The sequence below is a fragment of the Elgaria multicarinata genome, chromosome 3, assembly GCF_023053635.1.
Source record: "Elgaria multicarinata webbii isolate HBS135686 ecotype San Diego chromosome 3, rElgMul1.1.pri, whole genome shotgun sequence".
Classification (NCBI taxonomy): domain Eukaryota; kingdom Metazoa; phylum Chordata; class Lepidosauria; order Squamata; family Anguidae; genus Elgaria; species Elgaria multicarinata.
The window spans coordinates 175,022,440-175,044,321 of record NC_086173.1 but is presented as its reverse complement, the minus strand read 5'-3'; the positions used below and the strand labels follow the sequence as shown (position 1 = coordinate 175,044,321).

Sequence of the window (21,882 nt, the reverse complement as noted above, 5' to 3'; positions counted from 1 at the left end):
CTACATGGACTCACCAACTCTGCTTGTGAACAAATAGCTGATTCCTCAATACGAACTTCCAGCAAGAGGCCAAAAGCTACCACAGGGTAGGAAAGTAACTTTGGGGGGAATGTTGCTTCCCCCCCCAAAGGGTTTCACAAGCTGCAGCACGATCGTCATGTGTTGCAGCGTGAAGCAAACGCTTTTATTACGGCATTCACTTCTGTGGACTGCAGTCCGCTTCGTCCGATGCGTGGAAGGCAGTTGGGCAGACTGGACACATGGGCACGTTTGTGTGGGTGGGCGTGGAATGGACAGGCCTGGGACAAAGAAACTTTAGCGGAGTTCACAGTTTCATCAGGAAATTCAATTCTGTCCCCTCTGGCTTGAATCAAGATAACGGGTGTTTATCACACGAATTCTGTGAATTAGCATGCCAGCGGCAGGATATGTGTGTCATCGCCTGGTAACCCTGACAACATCATTGTCTCTGCCTGTCCTTGTGTGTCGTTTACTTCTGGTGTCACTGGAGATGTAAAATGTCTGGACATTTTGAGGCCATGGGTGGGAAAAGTCTCCCCCCCCCCCCCAGTATCAATCCTTCCAGCTCCGGCCGTGAGCTCCAGGTTATTTTCAGGGTTACCAGGGAGACAGAAGTAGCCAGACTCACAGGTTTGCTTACAAGAAGACTAAATTTATTGGCATAATTTTCAGCACATTCAGGCATATCCCAATAAAAGTGGCCCAGACTGCGGAAGCTTCCTGCACAAAAGACCCTTCGTCAAAATCTGGACCCCCGATCCCTGGGCACAAGAACAATGATAGCATAACTGAATTTGGCATTGCTGCCAAGTTAAGCTTCAGTGTGTAATTGCATGTTGTTAATAACAAAGCAGCTCTTCTCATCATAAGAATCTATAGCATAAGTCTACATCGTTGCTGATAAACAGGGCATTACTTGGCACTTCTTTGACACACACAAGGATCCTCTTCACCCAGGTGCACTTACTAATTGGATGAAGAGGCTGGAATGTCAGCTCATTAGAGCCTCCAGTTACAGTACCAGGCTACATAGATAAGACACCTGAGGTTCTCATGCGATCACTGTAAATTGGGCTTTTGCGTTCTCTGTCCCATAACACAAAGAGCACAACAGTTTGCAAGCTTAGAAGCAGAAGCAGCCATTCACCCAGAAGCCTTTGCAGGCAGCCATGCTTTGCCAGCCTCCAGGCCATACACACACACCCCTGAAAAGAACCAAAATGCTAGAAAAATGGAAAATAAGCAATACTTTTTTTTTTTAGCGCTCTTTGCAGATCCAAAGTCACTTTGTGGCTTTAAGACAGCCTTCCCCAACCTGAGACCCCCCAGATATTTTGGATTTCAGCTCCCATCTGCCCCAGGCAGCATGCCCCGTGGTCAGGAATGCTGGGCATTGTAGTACCTGGAGAGCACCAGGGTGAGGAGAGCTGCTTTAGGAACACAAAGCAGCCCTTTCTGTTCCTAAAGTTATTTTATGTCTAACTTAGTTTGCTCATGAAATTAACATTATATTTTAAAACTTAGAATCATAGAACAGCAGAGTTGAAAGGGGCTCCTTAAGGCCATCGAGTCCAACCCCCTGCTCAATGCAGGAATCCACCCTAAAGCATCCCTGACAGAGGGTTGTCCAGCTGCCTCTTGAAGGCCTCTAGTGTGGGAGAGCCTACCACTACCCTAGGTCACAGGTTCCATTGTTGTACTGCTCTAACAGTCAGGAAGTTTTTCCTGATGTCCAGCTGGAATCTGGCTTCCTTTAACTTGAGCCCTTTATTCCATGTCCTGCACTCTGGGAGGATCGAGAAGAGATCCTGGCCCTCCTCTGTGTGACAACCTTTCAAGTATTTGAAGAGTTCTATCCTGTCTCCCCTCAATCTTCTCTTCTCCAGGCTAAACAGGCCCAGTTCTTTCAGTCTCTCTTCATAGGGCTTTGTTTCCTGATCATCCTGGTTGCCCTCTTCTGAACATGCTCCAGCTTGTCTGCGTCCTTCTTGAATTGTGGAGCCCAGAACTGGACGCAATACTCTAGATGAGGCCTAACCAGGGCCGAATAGAGAGGAACCAGGACCTCACGTGATTTGGAAGCTATACTTCTCTTAATACAGCCCAAAATAGCATTTGCCTTTCTTGCAGCCACATTGCACTGTTGGCTCCTACTCAGCTTGTGATCTAAAACAATTCCAAAATCCTTCTCGTTTGTAGTATTGCTGAGCCGAGTGTCCCCAATCTTGTAACTGCATTTGGTTTCTATTTCCTAGATGTAGAACTTGCCATTTATCCCTATTAAATTTAATTCCGTTGTTTTCAGCCCAGCACTCCAGCCTATCAAGATCACTTTGAAGTTTGTTTGTCTTCCGGGGTGTTAGCTATCCCACCCAATTTTGTGTCATCTGCAAATTTGATAAGCGTTCCCTGCACCTCCTCGTCCAAATCATTAATAAAAATGTTGAAGAGCACTGGGCCCAGGACTGAGCCCTGCGGGACCCCACTCATTGCCTCTCCCCAGTTTGAGAAGGTTCCCTTTCTAGGTATCTCCATCCCCCCCGCCCCCGATGTATATATAGCTAAAAATTTAGGATCTTACTTCATGCATCTGTTGTTCTTGGGGGGGGGGGACTTCCTTTGGGCAAGAGGGTGGAAAAAAGGGTGGCTTTGAGGTGGATTCCTGCATGGAGCAGGGGGTTGGACTCGATGGCCTTGTAGGCCCCTTCCAACTCTACTCTGATTCTATGACTTTGAGGAAGCCCATTAGAATATGGGGGGCAGCTGGTGGGGTTTGAACCTCCTGTATTCATAGCAGAAGCTACAGCCCAGCGCTCGGGACTTAGCCATGATCTGAGGGCCTCTCAGGTATGGCTGGCTTTTCTTGGCGTTCTATTTTCATGCTGAAATTTGCATATTCGATATTTTTATTTTGGTCTAAGGGTTGTATCAGAACGTGTCTTGCTATTGGCCATCTGAGTCCCAGATGCAAATCTCTGTCTTGCAGAGAGTGATGCAGGAAGCCCGTGAGGGGGCTGTTTCCTCTCTTTAGGCTCCAGGGAGTTGTGGAGTACTTTAACTGGTCCACAAGCAACAAGGGGTTGTGGCAACCCCTTGTCCACACACACCATATGCAGGAAGGAGAGGAGATCATAGAATAGCAGAGTTGGGAGGGGCCTACAAGGCCATCGAGTCCAACCCCCTGCTCAATGCAGGAATCCACCCTAAAGCATCCCTGACAGAGGGTTGTCCAGCTGCCTCTTGAATGCCTCTAGTGTGGGAGAGCCCACAACCTCCCTAGGTAGCTGATTCCATTGTCGCACTGCTCTAACAGTCAGGAAGTTTTTCCTGATGTCCAGCCGGAATCTGGCTTCCTTTAACTTGAGCCCGTTATTCCGTGTCCTGCACTCTGGGAGGATCGAGAAGAGATCCTGGCCCTCCTCTGGGTGACAACCTTTCAAGCATTTGAAGAGTGCTATCATGTCTCCCCTCGATCTTCTCTTCACAAAGTAGAATTGTGGGATTTGCTATCTCAAAATGCTGCATTGTTTGAGAGAAGACTATCACTGGGTGCTAGTTATGATAGCTATATGAAGCTCCTAAATGTCTCATTCTAATTTATTGTTATTTTTATCATGTCTGGGTTATCACATTTTTTAGCTGGGAGGGGTCTTAGAGGCCATCTAGTCCAGCCCCTACTCAAAGCTGTAGCTCAGGGGTGAGAAACATGGGCGCTTCCCAACCTTGGTGCCAGCATTGCCAGTGGTGCGGGATTGTGGGAGTTGTACACTAAGACATCGGGGTGTGTGTGTGTGTGCGTAAATCGCCCAGCTCTACTGGAGATTTACACCTGCCTCATCCTGGTTGTGTGATTTGTTTCCCAACATTTGCAGCCGACATGTCTGGGCTTTTTTTTAAAAAAACTCTTCTTAACCTTTTGCACGTGCTGAAATGGGGAGGAGGTGCTCCCCTTCCTGTTACTTTGGATAAATGGATGGTAACAGTAGTTCAGGGGAACCGATCCACACAGGTAGGCAAAGAACAACCGTTTCTGGTTTACCAAGCAAAGGAGTTTCCTGCCCTCTTGCATTCTCCCCTCTCAACAGGCTTGGGAGGGGGGTAGGAATTGTTCCCATTTTACAGATGGGGTAAACTCCTTCTGAGAAAGAGGGCTCAGACAGAAGGTGCCCGGTGACTCCGGGGGGGGGGGGGTGTTCCCGGCTTCTTCAGCGCTGCTCGTGGCTTTCCACATTCCTCCTGGTAGAGCCATCTGGGTTCGTTCTCCAAGTAGGCTGGAGCCACGTCCTGTCTCCTATGAGGGTCATGTCGTCTGTTGTTCCCACTTAGAATCATAGAATAGCAGAGTTGGAAGGGGCCTAAAAGGTATGTGGTTTGGTATGGTTTTAATATAAAGGGCCCGTTCCTTCTGGCTTTTACACCGTCCCAAGGAAAAGATGCACCAGGGGAGTTATTCACGCAGTTTAAAACGGGGAGGAAACAAAAAATGCAATGGAAAAACGGCACCCTAAAAGCATTTTGGTGATAGATGGGATTCCTCCCACACCCAAGATCTTTATGCTTCTGAAGCTCCCAGCCCCCCCTCCCTTTATCCAGTCTTCCCTTCCCAGATTCACTATTTATGGGGAGGGGCAGAGGTGCAAGGCCTGGGTCTCCTGGAGGGCCCCAGTGGGTTATCCTCCCCCCGGGGGGGGGGGCAGGGGGCTCTATCTGTCTCTTTCCACCCACCCCCTGCCCCCTTGCCCTTGGCTGTCTCCCTTCATAGAATCATAGAATAGCAGAGTTGGAAGGGGCCTACAAGGCCATCGAGTCCAACCCCCTGCTCAATGCAGGAATCCACCCTAAAGCATCCCTGACAGAGGGTTGTCCAGCTGCCTCTTGAAGGCCTCTAGTGTGGGAGAGCCCACAACCTCCCTAGGTAGCTGATTCCATTGTCGCACTGCTCTAACAGTCAGGAAGTTTTTCCTGATGTCCAGCTGGAATCTGGCTTCCTTTAACTTGAGCCCTTATTCCGTGTCCTGCACTCTGGGAGGATTGAGAAGAGATCCTGGCCCTCCTCTGTGTGACAACCTTTGAAGTATTTGAAGAGTGCTCTCATGTCTCCCCTCAATCTTCTCTTCTCCAGGCTAAACAGGCCCTTCTCTGCTCCTGCCCTGGGGGGGGGGCTCTTTGCTGAACTCACGGGCTCCTTTGCAGGGGAAGGAGAGAGTTTTGCAGGTGCAAACACGCGATGCAAACATCCCAGCCTGAGAGCAGGACGCGAGCGCGTTCAGACAGGCCCGAGGCCCGCTAAGGGCAGGGGGAGACCCCGGGGCTCCGTTTGCAGCGCTTTCTAAACTAGCCGCAACTTAAACCACAGGAGTTGAGGTTTACATATGCAGAATGTGAGCAATGCAATAGATGAGATAGTTTTCATGGAAGGAACACTGGAAACCCCGGAAAGGCTAGTGTAGGAGTTCAGCCGGTTGTGTGCAAAACGCGTCAGCTAAACACCAAAAATGTATGCTCTCTCCATCATGATAGCAGTGGTGTGAGTTTGCCATCAATTTTCCCTATGCAAGTTAGTATAATTTGCATTGGACGTTTTTCAGTCTACAGAGTGGTTAAATTTTGCAGATGTTTTACTTGGATTTAGTGATTAAAAAAAAAAAAAGGTGCCCCGTGTGTTAATCCCCCCCCCCCGGCCTTAATACACCACACGTGTTTGACCTGAAATGTATAAGGGAAAAAACCTAAAGCCCACCCAATGTGATTTTCCGCAGAAAAACGAAGCCTCGGGAACTTCTCTGGACCCAATTTTGCAGGGAGCTTTACTCCGCGCCACTGCTCACCCCGGCCGGAGTTCTTTCCAGCCCCGGTCGCTGGAAGTCCGCGCTTGTCGATCTCACCAGAGCGGCATCAGCAGAAGCCCCCATCCAGGTTTTTTTGGGGGGGGCCGGGAGGGAGCCCCTCCACCCGTGTTTCCGCCCGCGGGCAACGCGCGTCCTCCTCCGGAGGAGTCTGGGGCGAGGGAGCCCAAGGCGCCGCCGCGCAGCTCCTGCGCCACCCGCGGCTCCAACTCGCTCTGCGCTGGAAACCCCCGACGCGCCGCGGGAGCGCTTGCAGACGGCCGACGCCCCGCTGGCTCGTGGGAAGCGCCCCGCGCGCTGCAACCCGGCGAACGGCTGTTGCCGCGGGGGCTGAAAGCGCGCCGGGCGCCTGGCCCACGGGGGCCACGCGAGGCGAGCGCGGAGCGGGCCAAGGCCAGCCCCCTTGCCCAGGCCGGACCGACGGGGCGGGCGCCTGGAAGAACTTCTTCCTCTACTCAGAGGGATGCAGACCCAGGGGGTCGGGGCTTAGGAGCCCCCCCCCCACAGGGCTGGGCGTGGGGACAGGGCCGGTGCCAGGCTATTTTGCGCCCTAGGCAAGGTGAGCTACTTTCACCCACCGACCCACCCCCAAAAATGACAGCTTTGATTTTTAAAAACATGTTTCCTGGAAAAAAAGCAAGAAGCACAAAACTTGAAACTGCTACATTTATTTTAAAGTGCAAGAAATATGTCATGCCGATTATAGCAAACAAATTGGAAAGGAATTATGGGTCTAAAATGCATTATTTAATAGGAATATCACCTCCAAATCATCCTCCCCAACTCACACACACGAGCACACACACTCAGCATCACTCACTCCAAACAAACACACATATGAACACATGCATTCACTCAAAGACCCCATGCACCCATACATTCTCTCTCTCTCTTCCGGGCATGTTCCAGAAGTCCCAGAAGTCCGAACGTGGAGCCGTCCCACCCCCCACCCCAGTGTCCCTGGCTTCGCTTTGGCTGGGCGGGCGCGGGGCGCCATCTTGCCCACCCAGGCCCAGCTGAATCCTCAGGCCAGGCTGGCTCACAGCCAACGCACATAAGTGCTGCACTGTGCCCGGCACCCCTCTTAGCTTGGTGCTCTAGGCAGCCGCCTCAGTTGCCTCTATGGTAGCATCGGTCCTGGACGTGGGGCGAGTGGGCATGGGCCTACGATTAGGAGGGGGCTACCTCAGTAGAGATGAGACAAAAGAACACGAATGAATCTTAGAATCATAGGATAGCAGAGTTGGAAGGGGCCTATTATTTATTTATTTATTTATTTATTTATTTATTTATTTATATAGCACCATCAATGTACATGGTGCTGTACAGAGTAAAACAATAAATACCAAGACCCTGCCGCAAAGGCTTACATTCTAATAAAATCATAATAAAACAATGAGGGGAAGAGAATGCACCAAACAGGCAGTATAAAAGTCAGAACAAAATCAAGTTTTAAAAGCTTTAGGAAAAAGAAAGGTTTTTAGCTGAGCTTTAAAAGCTGCGATTGAACCTAGAAGGCCATCAAGTCCAACCCCCTGCTCAATGCAGGAATCCACCCTAAAGCATCCCTGACAGGTGGTTGCCCAGCTGCCTCTTGAAGGCCTCTAGTGTGGGAGAGCCCACAACCTCCCTAGGTATGGGGCTGAGAGCAATCACAAAAGGCGAGATCAAGCGATTCCGTGGAATCATTTGTGCAAAATCTGTGGATCATTTCTGCAAAAGAGCGTTACTGAAGAAATAAAAGCTGCAAAGTATTTTGCAATTGCTGTTGAAGGAACGGCTGGCCCCAAGCTGTTTAGGGCTTTAAATATTAATACCAGCATTTTGAATCGGGCCCAGACCTGGACTGGCAGCCAATGAAGCTGGAAAAGGACTGGCGTGATGTGGTCTTGTCGACCAGTCCCTGTTAGTAACTGTGTTGCCCTGTTTTGTACCTGTTGAAGTTTCCTTTGGGCACACGCACACAGACACACACTTTTTCTTGGGAGAGGGAGTAGACTAGATGTCCTTGTAGGTCCCTTCCAAGTCTACTATTCTATGATTCAATTTCGAGTCAGAATCAAGAATTCTGCATCAATTTTACCAATCTCATCCCGTCATACAATAGTAGAGTTGGAAGGGACCTAAAAAGCCATCTAGTCCTACCCCCTGCTCAATGCCTTAAAGCATCCCGGACAGATGGTTGTCCAGCTGCTTCTTGAAGGCCTCTAGGGTGGGAGAGCCCACAACCTCCCTAGGTCATGGGTTCCATTGTCGCACTAATGTTAACACGTGACGCGTTCAGACAAGCTGATAACCCATGGCGGATTAGCGGGTTGTGTGAACCTAGCCACGGACTGGCAGCGGCGGCTCTCCAGGGTTTCAGGAAGGATTTCTGTCTGGAGATGCTGCCAGGGGTCGAACCGGGGAGCTTTCCTACTGAGCCAGGGTGCAGCACCTTGGCCGGCTTTTAGCCCCTGCTTCTCCTCCGTGACACCCGGCTTCCCAATAACCTGTGTCTCAGCCCTTGAAAGAAGAGAGGACGCTGGCGTGTGTCCAAGAGATGTCTGAGTGTTTATTTTTGCAAGCGCCACCATGATCAAAACTGAAAGAGGTTTGGTGCAGTTACTGGGACCTCTGGAAAAGGAGGATGAGGACGGTGGGGGTAAAAATGGGACTCAGCGAGGGGGGGTGAGGGGCAGAATCAAGGAGAGGGCCCCCCAAGACGGGTGTGGGCATTTGGGATGGGTCCTTCCGGCCCACCATCTGCTGCTAGGATGTGGAAGCCTTGATACTCCGCCGGCGGTTCCAGCTCTGAGGCTGTGGTGAGGTCCACGAGGTGGTCTTTCGGTGGGCAAAGACGGTCGCAGACTTTGGGCCTCTCTAGGGTAGGAGGAGCAGCAGATGGCGCAGAGGGTCTGGGGGGAGCTGTGCAGCTAGCGACCTGTGGGAGGCGGCGAAACAGGAGGCGTTACAGAAATGGCGGCGGAGCACTGAGGACAGGGCTTTGGCAGTGGTGGGCTTCGAGCAGGGAGACCCTCCGCCCAAGTTCCCACGCTGCGGCTGCATTGATTTAGGCCAGGGGTTCCCAAAGTGGGGGGTACCGCCCCCTTGGGGGTGGTGGGATTGCATAGGGGGGTGTTAAGAGGCAAGGGGGCGCTCGAAGTGGTCTTTTCCATACCAGGAGTTTTGGTTACAGAAGGAAATTTCTGGTCGCTCTCCTGCACTATGGAGAGTGGTTCAGAAGCTCCTGGTTGCATTTCCAACATCCTATTTGGTGGAACGTGGTTTTCGTGTGGTCTGCCTACTTCTCTCCAAGCAAAGAAATCGACTCCAGATTACTGAACGTGGTGATTTAAGACTCAGGTTAAGTGACTTTAAACCAGACATTGGGAAACTGGCATCCCTTCCTCAAGCCCGTCCATCACATGAAGAATTTACAGAACAGTGAGGTACTCTACCTTAGTTACTCAATGTGATCTCTAATATCCTTGCTAAATGACTGTCAGACTTTGAAAAGATGATATCACTGGATCAAGTTAAATTGAATAAACTAAAAAATGTAATTGGATTTCGAATAAATAAATTAATTGTTACTGTTTTGGATTTTATTGTGATTATCTTCCTTGGCGGGTCCTTGAAAACCGCTGTTCTGAATAATGATTTTTATAGGGTAGGGTAGGGGGCACTGGGCATGAGTTTGTGGACCCAAGGGGGCGGTGACCTGAAAAAGTTTGGGAACCACTGATTTAGGCTACGTCTTGACCTGGCTGACCTTGCAGGGCTGTTGTGAAGACGAAAGGGAGCGGGTGGGAGAGCTCAACCAGAAGCACTGGGCTGACACTGCTGGAGACAAGATGCCGGAATAGACGGAGACCCGCGGCTGAGCTAAACATTCTCCTCATCACGTGTAGCCTTGCTCTTCAGGCTGGTTTACTTTTGTGTAAGCACATGTGGCGCTGACGTGCCTCAGGACCATGGTGCCCCCCCAGGGTGGGTGGGTGTTAAAGCTTCCCCCCCCATACCCCCACAATTCAGCCCACTAACATGCCGGGGGCAAGCAGGAAAGCTTTGTTGACTGATCGTTGGCGCGAGTCTGCCAGGGGAGGGGGCTTTGCCAAGGCCCAGAATGAAGCCCTTTCAACGGTTCTGGAAGGGACGGGCATTTTCGGTGCTTACCTTCAGGGTAGTTGCTGCCATCGAGAGGAAGGTAACCTGGATGGAGGAAAAAGAAGGGGGGAGTTAATAAGAGACATTTCTGAGTCTTCCCCAAGGAGGGGCAGGCTGCCGGTGCCCCCACAGAGACGCCCCCCTTGCCCCAGCCAAGAGAAATCAGCCACAGCCAAGCAGATGTATTTTTTTATTTCCAGGTAGCCTCTGAGGCTTGCCAGGTGAGCATCCCTTCCTGCCTCACCTTGGGCTCTAAGAAATAACAAATGCAGGGGGCGGAGCCTAGCAGTCGAATGATGCAGTAAAGTTCTTCCAAGCTCCAGATGTCTGAAGCCTAGAAATGCATTTATCTCCGTATGATTGGCATGATAAAGTGAGTAAATCTCATTAGCAGTATTATGAATCCTCCGTGAAGTTGAAGCATGTAAAAAAATCCCTCTCAGTGTAGCCAGGAAAGTTAGTTTCGGTTTCTTGCTGAGAAGGAGAAGACGCACGGGAGATTTGAGGCAACAAGGGATGAAGGCCCATGCACCACAGTACAGAGAACGGCTCCAATAGTGCCCCAAAATAGTGTCCGCAACAAGGTAGGAACAAAGCCAGACTATAAAACACATGGTCTTCGATGTCTATATACTAATGCCCAGAGCATGGGAAACAAACAGAATGAACTTGAACTCTTATTACACGAAGGCAAATACGACTTGATAGGTATAACTGAAACTTGGTGGGATGACTCCCATGACTGGAATATAGCAATTGAAGGATATAACTTGTTCAAAAAGAACAGAAGAAATAGAAAGGGAGGTGGAGTTGCACTATATGTTTAAAATACCAATCCCTGCACAGAAATACAGGCAGATCAGACTGGGAGCCCCATCGAGAGCGTCTGGATTAAAATAAATGGGGCTAGGAATAAAAAGAACATGATAATCGGAGTCTACTACCGACCACCCAATCAAGGAGAAGACGAGGACGAAACTTTTGAGAAACAAATTGCCAGTGTTTCAAGGAAGTGTGATGTAGTAGTGATGGGGGACTTCAATTACCCTGATATCTGTTGGGAGACCATTACTGCCAAAGGCGGCCCTTCCAAGAAATTCCTGACATGTATGGGTGATAACTTTCTCCTACAGAAAGTGGAGGAAGGAACTAGAGGATCGGCAATCCTTGACTTGTTATTGACCAATAGGGATGACTTAGTGGATAAAGTGGCAGTTACGGGAACTCTGGGGGAAAGTGACCACGTCATACTTGAATTCTTGATTATGAAGGAGACAAAAGTCGAGCGTAGCCATACACGTACTCTGGATTTTAGGAAAGCTGATTTTAATAAACTCAGAACTATAATAAGTAAGGTCCCGTGGCAAGGGAGCCTAATGAGAAAAGGAGTGCAGGATGGGTAGGAGTATTTAAAAAAGGAAATTTTAAAGGCACAGTTACAAACAATTCCAACAAGGAGAAAAGATAGAAGACAACAGAGGAAACCAATGTGGCTCCACAAAAAGCTTAGAGATGACCCAAAAACGAAAAAGGATACATATAGGAAGTGGAAGGAAGGCCAGGCTACAAAAGAAGAGTACAGACAGGTGGTGCAGAAGTGCCGAAATGGCGTCAGGAAGGCTAAAGCTGTGAATGAGCTGAGATTAGTGAGGGATGCTAAAAGCAATAAAAAGGCTTTCTTCAGATACGTGAGTAGTAAAAGACAGAGGAAAGAAATGATGGTTCAACTGCTTAATGAGGATGGCAAATTGATAACAGACGACAAAGAAAAGGCTGAAGTGCTCAATTCCTACTTTGCCTCAGTCTTCTCCCAAAAGCAGGTCTATGACCCCCCTGGAAAAAGTGAAGCAGAAGTTGAGGGGGCAGGATTACAGTTTGCAATTGATAAACAAACGGTCAAAGAACACCTAATTTCCTTGAATGAGTTCAAGTCTCCAGGGCCCGATGAACTGCATCCTAGAGTAATGAAGGAGCTAGCGGAAGAACTCTCAGAACCTCTGTCTATTATCTTTGCAAAATCATGGAAGACGGGTGAGGTGCCGGACGACTGGAGGAGGGCTAACGTTGTCCCTATCTTCAAAAAGGGCAAAAAAGAGGAACCTGGGAACTACAGACCAGTCAGTCTGACATCCATCCCTGGGAAAATTCTGGAGCAGATTATAAAGAAGTCAATCTGTAAACACCTTGAAATCAATGCGGTGATCACTAGAAGCCAACATGGATTTGTCAAGAACAAGTCCTGTCAGACAAATTTGATCTCATTTTTTGATAGGATAACCTCCCTTGTGGACCGTGGGAACGCTGTGGACGTCATATATCTTGGCTTCAGCAAAGCTTTTGACAAAGCGCCCCATGATATTCTGATTAACAAACTAGCTAAAAGTGGGCTAGATGGAACAACTATTAGGTGGATTCACAGTTGGCTCCAGAATCGGATTCAAAGAGTGCTTATCAATGGAACCTTCTCAAACTGGGGAGAGGCAACGAGTTCCAGTAGTTGAACCGCCCAGAGAGCTTCGGCTATTGGGCGGTATAAAAATGTAATAAATGAATAAATAAATAGTTAGGGGGAGGGGGCTTCCTTAGCTTGTGCGTGTGTGTGTGTGTGTGAGAGAGAGAGTGTACACACACACACACACAAACACACACACACACACACACACACGCGATTGGCAGAAACTGCTAAATTAATTCACGCAATTCAGTGTGTATTAATTTTGGTAAAGATTTTTTTTAACACCCCTTTCTTTTTTGCATGAAAATTAATTTGTGTTCCTCTGGCTTTTCCCACAAGAGGGCTATACCACTCCAGAGAGCAGGTAAGGGGGCTTACATGACTGACAGCTCCGTCCTACAAAATTCCCTGCACATGGTAAGCCAGGGCTTCAGGCCTCTCCCTCTCCCTGATATCCTTTTTTTCTATGTGCAGGGAATTTGGGGGAGGGGAGGGCAGGTCACATTCCATCATACAAGCCCCTGTCTGCAACCAGGAGTGATATAGCCTCCCCCACCCCCGTGGGTTTCCCCCACTCCAAGAGAATGAGGCCTTTGAAAACTATCAGATCCACAGAAAATGATCCTGCCCTTTGGTACGTTACACAAAAGTGCTTCCTAGCTCACAAAGTTGCGCTCCCTCTTCCCTCTTGCTCTTACCTCCTGACACTCTCTTCCTAAAGCAGGTGACACCTATAGCGAAGACCAAGATGCCCAGGGCCAGCACAGCCGAGGAGACCCCCGCTTTCAGCCTCTTCTCCACAGACAGGCCGGGCACTGGGGAGGAAGAGAGGAGTTGGGGGGAGGGAAGGAGGGGATATTAATTAGAATCATAGAATCATAGAATAGCAGAGTTGGAAGGGGCCTGCTCTAACAGACTGCTCTAACAGTCTGCTCTAACAGACATCCAGTAATTACGTACCTATACTAATGGGGTGTCTCCATAGCTGTGCGCAGCACATTTCATTAGGATCATAAAATCATAGAATGATAGAATAGCAGAGCTGGAAGGGGCCTACAAGGCCATCAAGTCCAACCCCCTGCTCAGTGCAGGAATCCACCCTAAAGCATCCCTGACAGAGGGTTGTCCAGCTGCCTCTTGAAGGCCTCCAGAGTGGGAGAGCCCACAACCTCCCTAGGTCACTGGTTCCACTGTCGCACTGCTCTAACAGTCAGGACGTTTTTCCTGATGTCCAGTCGGAATCTGGCTTCCTTTAACTTGAGCCCGTTATTCCGTGTCCTGCACTCTGGGAGGATCGAGAAGAGATCCTGGCCCTTCTCTGTGTGACAACCTTTGAAGTATTGGAAGAGTGCTATCGTGTCTCCCCTCAATCTTCTCTTCCCCAGGCTAAACATGCCCAGTTCTTTCAGTCTCTCTTCATAGGGCTTTGTTTCCAGACCCCTGATCATCCTGGTTGCCCTCCTCTGAACACACTCCAGCTTGTCTGCGTCCTTCTTGTATTGTGGAGCCCAGAACTGGACGCAATACTCTAGATGAGGCCTAACCAGGGCCGAATAGAGAGGAACCAGGACCTCACGTGATTTCGAAGCTATACTTCTATTAATGCAGCCCAAAATAGCATTTGCCTTTCTTGCAGCCATATCGCACTGTTGGCTCCTATTCAGCTTGCGATCTACAACAATTCCAAGATCTTTCTCGTTTGTAGTATTGCTGAGCCAAGTGTCCCCCATCTTGTAACTGTGCCTTTCGTTTCTATTTCCTAAATGTAGAACTTGGCATTTACCCCTCTTAAATTTCAGCCAGGATGTGGACCCAGAGGCTTGTTTTTTAAAAAGGCAAACATTTATTGAATACTCAACAATAAAGGACATTATTTTGTTTCAGCAAACTAAAGAAACTCAACTTTTTTTTAAAAAAAAATTAACACCTAAACTTTACTTTAAAAATACGTGGTAGCCCAGTTGTTGGGGAACATGGGTGGGAGGGTGCTGTTGCACCATGTCCTGCTTGTTCATCCCTGGCCGACGGCTGCCTGGCCCCTGTGTGAACAGAGTGCTGGACTAGATGGACCCTTGGTCTGATCCAGCATCAGGGCTCTTCTGATGTTCTAGAGCCTGGCTGGGCACACCTGGCACACCCCCTGCGCACGCCTCTCCCGTGAAGGGGTGGGTCTTGAGTCGACCACGCAAGAGGTAAAAGCTGAGCTTCGTCCCTTTCTACCTGCGCCATTTTCCATTCCCCCCACCCCATATTTCCCCACCCTACTCAAGTCTCTGGGTAAATTAGCTTTTGCAAGTTTATGTAGCCATTTCAGCAGTCTCTGGGGAAAGAGGAAAGAAGCCCAACCTCTCAGTTCAGTAGATTAGCACCTTTGGAACGCTTTAAAATGTCACACACACACACACCCCAAACACACTTATCCTTAACAGAAAACCACAAATGACTGGGGCCACAGCTAGACCTAAGGTTTATCCTGGGATCATCCAGGGTTTGCCCCTGCCTGAGCACTGGATCCCCTGTGTGTCACCTAGGTGAACAGGTCTGACCCCTGGACGATCCCGGGATAAACCTGAGGTCTAGCTATGGCCTGAAACAGTGTTAAGGAGACAACGCATATGGTCACCAGCAGTTACAACTGAATTTATATGTCACCAAATAGGTGTACAAAGATATCACACAAAAAGAATTAAAAATGCCCGGCTTGTGCTCCGTTTTTAATTCTTTTTATGTAATAAATATCTTTGTATACCTATTTGGTGACATATAAATTCAGTTGTAACTGCTGGTGACCATACACCAGGGTGGTTCTTCTGACCAGATTAGGGATGGGGGCGGTTCAACCGGTTCTGGACAGGGTTTCACTCCCCCTGAAGGAGCAGGTTTGTAGCTTGGGGGTTCTCCTAGAACCGTCTCTGTCACTTGAGGCTCAGGCGTCCTTGGTGGCACGGAGTGCTTTTTACCAACTCTAGTTGGTGGCCCAGCTACGCCCCTATCTGGATAGGGATAACCTAGCTTCAGTTGTCCATACTTTGGTAACTTCCAAATTAGATTACTGCAATGCCCTCTACATGGGGCAGCCTTTGAAGACAGTCCGGAAGCTGCAGCTTGTGCAAAATGCAGCGACCAGATTGATAGCTGGTGCAGGGAGATCTGAGCATACAACACCGATTCTGGCCCACTTGCATTGGCTGCCTATACGTTTCCGAACCCAATTCAAGGTGCTGGTCTTAACCTATAAAGCCCTATATGGCTTGGGACCGTAATATCTGACAGAACGCCTCTCCCGACATGAACCTACCCGTACACTGCGCTCAACATCTAAGGTCCTCCTCCGAGCGCCTACTCCGAGGGAAGCTCGGAGGATGGCAACAAGGGAGAGGGCCTTCTCAGTGGTGGCCCCCCAATTACAGAATGATCTCCCCAATGAGGCTCGCTTGGCGCCAACTCTGTTATCTTTCATGCGCCAAGTCAAGACTTTTCTCTTCTCCCAGGCATTTAACAGCATTTAACAACACTAAGTTTTTAAATTTTGTTTACTGTTTTTAACTTTTGTAAACCACCCAGAGAGCTTCGGCTATGGGGCGGTATATAAATGTAATAAATAAATAAATGTAATAAATAAATAAATAAATAAATAAATAAATAAATACGCTTTTAAAACACCACCTTCACTTTTGGGAGGGGGTTCCCGGGGTTCCCTGCCCACTGGCGTTTCTAAACTGAGGGTGGGAAAATGGTCCCAGAACTTTCCCTCCCAATCCCAGAACTGGGGGCTGATTGTCTTTCCCCTTCCCCTCGCCAAGTAGTCACAATCTGCACATGAGCAGAGGCACGCCTTTTCGGTTATTGTTCCACAAGCAGTATAACTTTGTCCTGACATTAAAAAGAAAAGAAAAGAAGATCCTGGGTCGGTTCAAACTGGAGAATGGCTCCCAGCCCCCCCCCCATCCTGTTGCATGAGCCCCCAAAGCGAGTGCCACGCCTGCCACCCCCCCTTCTCACCCCAGTCCGTGGTGAGTTGTCCAGGAAGGCTGGCGTGGGTCACGCGGCAGGTGTAGGTCCCTCCGCGCTGGGGGTCGACCGGCAGCGTCCGCCGAGCCTGGTACGTCCAGTCGCCGTTGCTGGAGACCACAAGCGGGCCCACGCCGTGGGTCACAGCCTGCCCATTCCACAGCCAGGTGATGTCCACCTCACTGGGGTAGAAGCCCCACGCGACGCAGGCCAGCATGATGGGAAATGGGGTGTTCTGAGGGGTGACGGGCAAAATGCGGACCTTTGGGGGTGCTACAGAGAGGGAGGGAAAAGATGAGGTCAGCATTCACTTCTGCCACGTCACCAGGGGCTGTGCATCCCCCAGTACGCTACGTGCCGTCACACCCCACCCCACCCCACCCCACCCCACCCCACCCCAACCCGACATCTCTGCGCTGGCTCTGGGCCCATTTGCTGCTGCTCCCATCACCTGCAGCTCTGGGGTGGGGGTGGGGCGTCATTTAGGGCCCTGCCCCTCAAGGCCAGCCGCAGCTGCCCCAAAGTGCAAAGCCGCTGCCCGCCTGGCCTGGCCTCCGGCCTGCTGGCCCTGCTTGACCCGCACGCAGCTCCAGCAGCCCCTTGACTCACTCCGCCTGTCCCCGGTCCGGCCCCACAGCGGCTGGATCTGCTGCTGGCAGGCTTCCACCAGCTGCCCCGGCTTGGGGGCCCGGCTGTTGAGGTACTGGCAGATCGGGACGGACGTGTAGTTCCAGGGGAAGGACGCTCCGAGGCCGCAGGGCAGGAAGCCCTGGAAGCCGTTGTCGTAGCAGACGAAGGGGACCTTGTTGAAGGCCAGGGTGTAGTTGGCCCAGGGGGCCCGGCCGCTGGCGGAGAGCGGGCAGTCCACCTCCAGGTGCACGACGAAGGCCCCTGCGGTGGCGAGAGGGAGGGAGGGAGGGAGGGAGGTCAGCGGCCTTGGCACGGCCGGACAGCCTATCTCTGGGGGGGGGAGGGACCTGCCTCCCCCCCCTAGAGACAACCCACCCCCCTTCCATAGAGAGACACCCTAGCTCAGCCTTCACCAAAACTGGCACCCTACACAGGTGTTGGGATGCAACTCCCAGCACCCTTGGCCCTGGTGGCTGGGGTTGATGGGACTTGGAGTCCAACACGCCTGTGGAGCGCTGAGCTGGTAGAAATCTGGCACAGTTCCGGTCGGTGCACCTCAAAAAGGGATATAGAATCATAGAATAGCGGAGTTGGAAGGGGCCTACGAGGCCATCGAGTCCAACCCCCTGCTGGAAAAAAGTACAGAAAGGGGCTACTAAAATGAACAAAAGGGGCCGGAGCGTCTCCCCTACGAGGGACGGTGACAACAGCTGGGATTATTTAGCTTGGAAAAAAGGAGACTAAGGGGAGACGTGAGAGAGGTGGATAAAATTAGGCATGGTGTGGAGATTTTTAAGAGCAGATGTTTCCTGGAAACATGTTGTGGGGAAAGTGGAGAAGAAGACATTTTTCTCCCTCTCCCATAATACTAGAACCCAACAGGGTCATTATCCCCTGAAGCTGATGGGTGGGAGATCCAGGACAAGTAAGAGGAAGGCCTTCTTCACACAGCACAGAGTTAAACTCTGGGACTCACTACCACAACATGTCCGGAAGCTTCAGCTGGTACAAAACAGGGCAGCCCGTTTACTAACGTTTACTAACAAGGACTGGCCGGCGAGTTCACATTACTCCAGTCCTTTTACAACTTCATGGGCTGCCAGTCCAGGTCCGGGCCGAAAAGCCCTAAACGGCATGGGGCCAGGCTATCTGAAGGAACGCCTCCTCCCGTATGTCCCTGCCCGGACCCTAAGGTCATCCTCAGGGGCCCTTCTCCGTGAGCCCCTGTCAAAGGAAGTGAGGCAGGTGGCTACTAGGAGGAGGGCCTTCTCCGCTGTGGCACCCCGATTGTGTAACGAGCTCCCCAGAGAGGTCCGCCTGGCGCCTACTCTGTACTCCTTTCGTTGCCAGCTGAAGACCCTTTTATTCTCTCTGTATTTTAACATTTAATTTTAACTTAAATTTAAATTTTACTGTTCTAACTCTGTATTTTAATCTTATATCAATTTTGCTGCGTGGTTTTTATCCTGGTTGTGCTTTTTATACAGTATTTTGTATTTGTGCTTTTAACGTCTTGGTTGATTTATTATGGTTTTAACTTTTGTGAACCGCCCAGAGAGCTTCGGCTATTGGGCGGTATAAAAATGTAATGAATAAATAAATAAATAAATAAATAAGTGGGGATGGCCACTAATTTGGAGGGCTTTAAAAGGGGGGCAGATAAATTCCTGGAGGAGAAGGCGACCCATGGCTACTAGCCCTGAAGGTTGTGTGCCACCTCCAGTATTCGAGGCAATAAGCCTGTGTGCAGCAGCTGCTGGGGAACATGGGTGGGAGGGTGCTGTTGCTCCATGTCCTGCATGTAGGTTTCCCACAGGAGGCTGAGTGAACAGAATGCTGGACTAGATGGGACATGGTGCTGAGCTAAATGGTGACCAACTGCTACAGAGACCTCTCCTCGTCTTCCTCCTCCTCCTCCTCCTCTTCCTCCTCCTCCTCCTCCTCCTCCTCTTCCTCCTCCTCCTCCTCCTCATCTTCCTCTTCCTCCTCCTCCTCGTCTTCCTCCTCCTCCTCCTCTTCCTCCTCCTCCTCCTCTTCCTCTTCCTCCTCCTCCTCTTCCTCCTCTTCCTCCTCCTCCTCTGTGAATTTGTCAAATCCTGTTTATAATCCTCTGAGAAGCTACTGCCTGCCATCACTACATCTTATTGAGTGAACGTGACCCTTGTGCATCTTTTCACCTGTCCTAGGTCTCCTGCCCTCTCCACAGGATGCAATAATAATAATATTAATAATAATATACAACAACAACAACTGTAATGAAGGGGGGATTTGTAATCCTCTCCCCCCAATAGATTGCAGCTTTTCTTGCTGCTGGGGGAAGTTGCACCTGGTAAAATTCTCCCCTTGCTGTGCTGTTCTTAAAGAGGCAGGAAGCTGCCTCCCTCCCCACTTTGTAGCGGTCAAAGCGAGTTAAAACATGCTGTTGGCACACCCAGGTACTGTTGTGCTTTTTGAACAAATGCTCCCCCGCCCCCCAGCTCACTTTCACTTTCCAGCCTACTTCCTCCCCGCCACCCATTCCAGGGAATCATAGAATCATAGAATAGCAGAGTTGGAAGGGGCCTCCAAGGCCATCCAGTCCAAACCCTGCTTAATGCAGGAATACACCCTAAAGCATCCCTGACAGATGCTTGTCCAGCTGCCTCTTGAAGGCCTCTAGTGTGGGAGAGACCACAACCTCCCTAGGTCACTGGTTCCATTGTCGCACTGCTCTAACAGTCAGGACGTTTTTCCTGATGTCCAGCCGGAATCTGGCTTCCTTTAACTTGAGCCCGTTATTCCATGTCCTGCACTCTGGGAGGATCGAGAAGAGGTCCTGGCCCTCCTCTGTGTGACAACCTTTCAAGTATTTGAAGAGTGCTCTCATGTCTCCCCTCCATCTTCTCTTCTCCAGGCTCAACATGCCCAGTTCTTTCAGTCTCTCTTCATAGGGCTTTGTTTCTAGACTTCTGATCATCCTGGTTTCCCTCCTCTGAACACGCTCCAGCTTGTATGCGTCCTTCTTGAATTGTGGAGCCCAGAACTGGACGCAATACTCTAGATGAGGCCTAACCAGGGCCGAATAGAGAGGAACCAGTACCTCACGTGAAGACTAATACCACCTTTTCCTAACCCTCCCCAAACCCAATGCCTTCCAAAATGTGTCGGACAACAACTCCCATCATTCTAAGCCAACCATTTAGGAGGGTGATTCACTTCCTATCCTTTATGATATTATTACATTCTATTCGCCCCCCTTTTTCCCTTCCTCCAAGGAGCCCAAGGGGATGGACATGATCTCTCCTCCCCATTTTATCATCACAACAACCCCAGTGAGGTAGTTTCGGCCGAGAGTCAGTGACTGGCCCGAAGTCGTCCCAGTGCAATACTCTAACCACTATGCCACATTGCCTCTCATCAAAAGAGTGGCAAAGGAAGCGAAAGAAATCCACTCCCGCCCCTCCCCGCCGAACACAGAGTTATCAACACGCACCCAGGCGCCACACCCGAGCAGGGCTCCTGCAAAACCCCTTTCCTCGGGCAGAGGAAAACTGCCTGGGCTTTTGCCGCATGTGCCCCGGTTTTTCACTCCAGCAGCAGGGATAACGCAACGGTGAAGTGCCCGCCTCCCCCCCCCCGCTCCAAAAAACCGTGGTGTCCCCGTCCCAGGGGTGTCTGTGTGTGTGTGTGTGTGTGTGTGTGTGTGTGTGTGTGTGTGTGTGTGAATGGGGGGCGGTCGCTGTGGCTCCTTGGAGGTGAGGAGTGGCACTCTGCACATAGCCAGAGGCACGGTGATGCCAGGCCACATTTGGGGATAGAAATTCCTCCTGGGTCCTGAGCGCCGCCACTGGGCACAAATTACCCCCGCCACCACAAACACAGACCCACAGGCGGACCTGTTTCTCTCGCCCCCCATCTCTCCTCACCCCCACCCCGACCCCCAGGCGCGTGCCCCTGCGCTGACGTTTCTCCCCCCCCCTCCCCGAATGCATCTGCTCCCAGTTCCGCCGGTCCACCGCGCGCTTCCACTTCAGCAGCTCCCCGCCCTCCCCGCGGCCTGCCTCGCAGGGCTGTTGTTGCGAGGAGGACGTGCGGCCTCGGACTCCGGGGGGCCCCTCTGAGCCCCACACCCTCCCTACCTGCTTCCAGCGGACTCAGCGCCAGGCACAGCAGCAGCAGCAGCCCGGGCGGGGGGCGCATCGTCCCGGCTGCGACTCGCGCTCCTCGGACCCTGGCCGGCAGACGACCCCCGGCTCCAGCCCCGGCTTGTCTGGGGAGGGGGGGAGGGCGGTCAGAGATGCCCTCTCCTCCGGTTCTCGACCTGCGCCGACCCCAACTTCCTCGGCGCGCCCAAGACGGGAGGGGGGCCCCTGCGGCGCGGCAGCCGGAGAAGAAGGGAGCCCGAGAAGAAGCCCCGCGCCCGCTGCCTGCTGCGCCGGCTCTTCTGCCCCACGCGGGGAGGGGTGGGCGGGGGGACAGCCAGAAACCCCCGTCCCGTCCCCCGGGCAGCCAATGGGGAAGGCGCCCGCGCGCGCGTCATCAGTCGCCGGGCGAAGCGGACCCGTCGGCGCGCCTGAGGAGGAAAGTGCGCCTGGAGCGCAGCGCAGCGCGGGGGCTCAGCCCGGGGGAAAGAAAAGCCCAAATGCCCTCTATAACGCGCTCTTACGAGGCTGGAAGGCGCGGGGGGGGGTGTCCCACAGGGGCCCTCCGCGCCTGGCCAGTTTTCCTCTAAAACTCTACCGTTGTAAACAGGTCTGAATGGCCATCATCATACCTGAGAGAGCGCCGCCT

At 51.2% G+C, this 21,882-nt stretch overlaps 1 protein-coding gene across 2 annotated transcripts in view; it reads right to left on the bottom strand.

The window, feature by feature from the left end:
- Positions 1-8,397: 8,397 nt before the first annotated feature.
- The window catches only part of LOC134396452 (class II histocompatibility antigen, M beta 1 chain), a 274,896-nt gene continuing 261,411 nt past the window's right edge, over positions 8,398-21,882 (bottom strand). The window contains exons 1-6 of one of the 2 annotated variants that reach the window (XM_063122956.1): positions 21,231-21,534; positions 17,092-17,373; positions 16,474-16,755; positions 13,170-13,286; positions 10,026-10,061; positions 8,398-8,790 (exon numbers count right to left, since the gene is read on the bottom strand). In XM_063122956.1, the coding sequence (XP_062979026.1) occupies positions 8,783-8,790; positions 10,026-10,061; positions 13,170-13,286; positions 16,474-16,755; positions 17,092-17,373; positions 21,231-21,291 (786 nt within the window). In that variant the 5' untranslated portion in view covers positions 21,292-21,534 and the 3' untranslated portion in view covers positions 8,398-8,782. Of the gene's footprint in view, positions 8,791-10,025; positions 10,062-13,169; positions 13,287-16,473; positions 16,756-17,091; positions 17,374-21,230; positions 21,535-21,882 lie in introns of those variants that run through there. The other variant, XM_063122955.1, reaches the window with a different exon arrangement.